Raw genomic sequence first — 5,258 nt, 5'->3', positions numbered from 1 at the left:
AAGCCCAAAACGACTAATTTTTTAATGAGATGATCAATTATATAAAACGTCCAAACTCGGAGACTAAAAGTGAATTTAAGAAAAAAAGAAAAAAATGAATAAACAAAAGAAAGAAATCAGAAAAATAATAAAAATAGGAAATAGTGTACGTTTCTTTTGTTTAAAAGATTATATAATTTTTATCTAAAAGGAATTAATAAAAAAAGAAGTAAAAGAGTATGGATTTAAATAGTTAGTAAAAAAAAGTTAAAAGTCTTATTGACCAGTTAGAGAAAGAAAGAAAGGGTTGATTGATTAATCTCAACAAATAAAGAAAGAGGTTAGTTTTTTTTTATAAAAAATTAATGACTCTTACTATCTAAACCAAATACTTTTAAATGTTAATACACTATTTTTAATCTTATAGAATATATACATTAAATTAAATATATAGTTTTTAATAACGTGATTTTTTTGATCAAATAATCTAATACTAGTAATTATGTGCATTGATTATCTTTTAGTCTGATAAGCCAAATAATAAAGTTGTTAATCGTTTGGCATCGGTGGACAAATTAACTAATTAATTAATTCTCTTATAATTTATTTATTTTAGTCTCGACACTTTTTCCTACTTGGAAAAGCCTTTTTAAAATAAAAAATAAAAAATAAAGATTTACTAATACTTAGAGTAGTCATATCGACATGTTTCACATAATTTTTATTTATTAGATAAAAAATTATTATTTTCATATTTGCATTTTGCTCGTTCTATTTAGAAGGATAAAATAAACCTCTATCCTTAGAAACCCGTTCTTTAAATCCCTTTCAAACACAAATTGAATAATTTAGTGGATATTTAGTTATCCATTTTCTTTAGATCGATACAAATAAAAAGATATATGTATAGAAGGATATTCAAATTGAGAAAAAAGAATATGTATCATATTTTTATCCAGTCAATCAATGAAATTCATGCATTTCGTTATGTCACATTTTTATTTTTAAAATATCAATATGATTTGATAATATAAAATATTTTAATTGGATGTCAATGTAATATTTTTTTACTCTGACAATGCACTATCTTTAACCTCATTCAAATTAGTCAATAATAGATAAAAAAAATTAAAATATTAATTTATTTAATCTAAATTATTTATTATTATTATTATTATTATTATTTTGTTAAATATAAAATTATTATTATTAGTATCATTATATTATTATTTGGTTAAATATGAAACTATTATATTATTATTATTATTATTATTATTATTTTATTAAATATAATTTTGTTACTACTATTATTATATTCTTCTTCTTATTATTATTATTATTATTATTTTGTTAAATATAAAACTATTATTATTATTATTATTATTTTTTATTACTATTATTATTATTATTTTTTTCAAATATAAAACTATTATTATTATATTGAATATAAAATTATTATTATTATAATTAATCTAGTATAATTATTTGATAAAAGAAGAGATAAAATAAATTTGATTTACTTTGTTATTATTATATATATAAAAGGGTAAAAAATTTAATTAATTATATTTTTTAAAGAAAATATTTAAATAATACTATTCAAAAATATTCCTTAATACTCGTGAGTATTTAAAAAATACGTATGCCTGTTTAGTAGATAGTGGTAAGGATATGAAGTAAATACAAATATCATATTTATTAAATCGGACAGATAGAGTGAGACTAGTACGTGTACCGTACCCATCAATATTTATCCATCAATATTTATCGTTATCTCAATTCTAAAATTTACTTCATTCGTTCATACAAAATGTCTTATTTAAATAATACACGGTTTTAAAAAAAATAGATATATTAATTTTAATGATAAAATTAATATTATTTATTATAATATTCTTATTAGTTAATAATAGAATAATTTAAATAAAAATATAGTAGTAAAAAATAGTAATTCATGCTACACAAAAGGACAATTACTCTTATAAAAGGACAATTAAGACAAAGAAAAAATATAAATAAAATATTTTTTATGAATTTTAAGAATTGCACAAAAATTAACAAATATATTTGAAATTTATATGGTTATTAATATTATCTTTTTAAAAAAAAGGACTGTGTTTTTGGTAAAAAAACTAGAATAAAAAGTGCAAAACTCAATGATGAATGATGACATAAGTCATTCTAGACGGGAGGGATTCTCTCCCCTTTTTCTCTCTAAATTTTTCTTTCAGTGTAATCTTAATCATTCTCAATACTAAAATATTTAAAAACAAAAAGTGAAATGTTAATGGAATTTTAGTGGTCCGGATTTCAATGCACATTCTCCCATATAAATATACGTAGGAGACAATCCTAATCTCCTTCTAGATAGGGTAGAAATCCATTATAATCTATAAAAATATATAAAGTTAATACTTTATTTTGATGTATTTTTTTTTTACCATTTTTATTCTTATTCTTATTTTATAATTTTTATTAAAAAAATTATTATTAATTTTTATATTTTTCTATAATTTTTTAAAATTATATTTAAATATAAAATATCGCATATATTTTGTGTATTAAAAAAATGGACAAACTCGTTCCCATCCTATGTAATAAATAGAAAATTAAATTTAATGTGAAGTGCAACGTTCCCAACTCCAAACGCTAATACTTCAAACTTGGGTCAAATGCATGAGATTTTGAAGTTATGACCAATAAACACACTCATCTCATCTCATCTCACTAACCCCAAAAGCATGTTCTTAAAAATCGCTTCTCCCTTCTGAATTACTCTAAACACAATCCAAATTGCAAACATTCCAAATGACAACTCTGAAAAGAAAAAGAGGTTGCTCAATTGGGTTTCCATTCCTCAAAGGAACCCTCTTCGTTCTTCTTCTACTACTTCTCTCTGCATCATGGTTCAAAAGAAACCATCTCACAATCCTCCTTATGGGTCCCACCATAACCATCTCCGAGGTTATCCAAGACCCTTCTGAAAAAACATTCTACGACGACCCACAATTAAGTTACTCCATCGAGAAACGAATGAAACAGTGGGACAAAAAACGAAGCGACTGGCTCCAGCTTCATCCTTCCTTCGCCGCCGCTTCACGTGACCGGATACTCATCGTCACCGGATCACAATCAACGCCGTGCAAGAACAACATCGGCGACCACTTGCTGTTAAGATGTTTCAAAAACAAGGTTGATTACTGCAGAATCCACAACTGCGAGGTGTACTATAGCAATGTACTCCTACACCCCAAGATGGGCTCTTATTGGTCCAAAATTCCAAGCATTCGATCTGCTATGATGGCTCATCCAGAAGTCGAGTGGATCTGGTGGTTAGATGCAGACGCAGTTGTCACTGACATGGAGTTCAAGATTCCGTTGGAGCGTTACAAGGATCATAATCTCGTTGTTCATGGTTGGTCCAACATGGTTTATGATGAGAGTGAGAACAAGAGTTGGACCGGGCTTAATGCCGGTTCGCTTCTGATTCGTAACTGTCAATGGTCTATGGATTTGTTACACGTGTGGGCTCAAATGGGTCCGATATCATCGAATTATGAAACATGGGGGAGAATCTTAACTTCAATATTTAAAGATAAACTGTTTCCGGTATCGGATGATCAATCTTCTTTGATTTATTTGCTGTCTAGGCAAAGAAGAAAATGGGGTGTGAAAACGTATTTGGAGGAAGGATATGATTTGGAAAGTTATTGGATTACTTCATTGGGGAAGTTTGAGAGGTTGAAAGATAAGTATGATGAGATGGAAGACGAGGCTAGGGTTTTGAGGAGAAGGCACTCGGAGAAAGTGAGTGTTTGGTATGGTGGAATGAGAGAGAAGTATTTGGAAGGGAAAGAAAGGAGGCCGTTTGTGACACATTTTACCGGGTGTCAGCCATGTAGTGGGGATCATAATCCTAGTTATAAAGGGGATGTTTGTTGGAAAGAGATGGAGAGGGCTTTGAATTTTGGTGATAATCAAGTTCTTGGTAATTATGGGTTTGTGAGGAAGGATCTTATGGAATCTTCTGTGTATGAAGTTCCATTTGGATACCCTAGGGTTGAGGAGTAGCTAGCTAGTTGCACTGAAAGGGATTTTGTAGATTGATAATTTGGAAATTTTATGTTTTATATCTTTTTGGATTAGTATGATTAAGAATACATAATTAATAAATATCGCTAGCTGGTGAGGGATGATTTGTGCTGTTATTTTTTATACCAGAAGTTTGTGCCGATAATGTTTGTTTTATATTTTATGAAATTTTGATATTCAAACGTATGAAGAATTTAGGATGTTATGAAAGGGAGATAATGTTTATGTTATCAAGAAGAATTTTGGATCTTATGAAATCTTCTGTGTATGAAGTTCCAATTTGGATACCCTAGAGTTCAGGAGTAGTTAGATAGTTGCTGTGAAAGGGATTTTGTTAACTAGAATTGGTGGTGGAATGCAATGTTATTTTAGTTTTTGTTACTCTTAATTATTTAATATAAACTTTCACAATTCCAAATCAAATAAGATCTGGTCCATGATAAAGGATACAGAACCAGTATTTCTTTTACTGAGTATTACATATTCAAAATATTATTTATTAGATTGATAATGTGAAAATTTTATCTTTTTGAATTGATGATTAAGGATACATAATTAATAATTAATAAGTATTGCTAGCTGTTTGCAAGGACAATTTGTCCTGCAATTTTTTATTAGAAGTTTGTGTCGAAAATGAAATTTTTTATTCAAATACCTCATATTTTTAATTTTTTTATAAAAATAACTCAACTTTTAAATAATTGTTCAAACTACCACATTATAAAAAAAAAATATTAGGACGTAGGTGTCAGATCAATTGGCATCTATCCTTAATTTTTAAGAGGGAGCGCCAATTGAATTGGCTACAGCACATGGTGCTGGCAATCCAATTGGCGCCCATGTGTATACACTAAGAGGAGACATCAATTGGTCTGACGCTTTCGTGTATTGTGTAATTTTTTTTTGTATAAATAGATAGGTTGGGTGATTCATTTTTCCACATCTCTTTTCATTATATTGCAAACATATTTTGTCTTCGTCGCCGCTATGGAAAAGTGATTTATTCGATAGGCAAGCCTCCGATGGAGATGATATTTTGGAACATCTGTCGTTTTGATAAACTAAAGAGGAAGTTGGTTTATTAGTTAACCAGAAGGGAAAAAAATTAGAAGTATTGAGAGATTCGATGGCGTACGTGGTTGGGTGCGAGTAAAATATGATAAGGATGATAGAGAAGTGATGTTTAG

General features: G+C 28.0%; 1 protein-coding gene across 1 annotated transcript; it reads left to right on the top strand.

Moving 5' to 3' along the window:
* Positions 1-2,633: 2,633 nt before the first annotated feature.
* Positions 2,634-4,194, top strand: LOC127074350 (glycosyltransferase 6). Its single transcript, XM_051015656.1, has one exon. It carries the CDS (start codon positions 2,788-2,790, stop codon positions 4,048-4,050), a length of 1,263 nt encoding a protein of 420 aa, XP_050871613.1. The 5' UTR covers positions 2,634-2,787; the 3' UTR covers positions 4,051-4,194.
* The last annotated feature ends 1,064 nt before the right edge of the window (positions 4,195-5,258 follow it).

Source organism: Lathyrus oleraceus, chromosome 4 (assembly GCF_024323335.1).
Source record: "Lathyrus oleraceus cultivar Zhongwan6 chromosome 4, CAAS_Psat_ZW6_1.0, whole genome shotgun sequence".
NCBI lineage: Eukaryota > Viridiplantae > Streptophyta > Magnoliopsida > Fabales > Fabaceae > Lathyrus > Lathyrus oleraceus.
The sequence above is the reverse complement of the archived record's forward strand: the minus strand, read 5'-3'. Positions and strand labels throughout refer to the sequence as shown.

Excerpts from the sequence above, each read along its gene's own strand:
- LOC127074350 (XM_051015656.1), top strand. The coding sequence starts at position 2,788 with ATGACAACTCTGAAAAGAAAAAGAGGTTGCTCAATTGGGTTTCCATTC.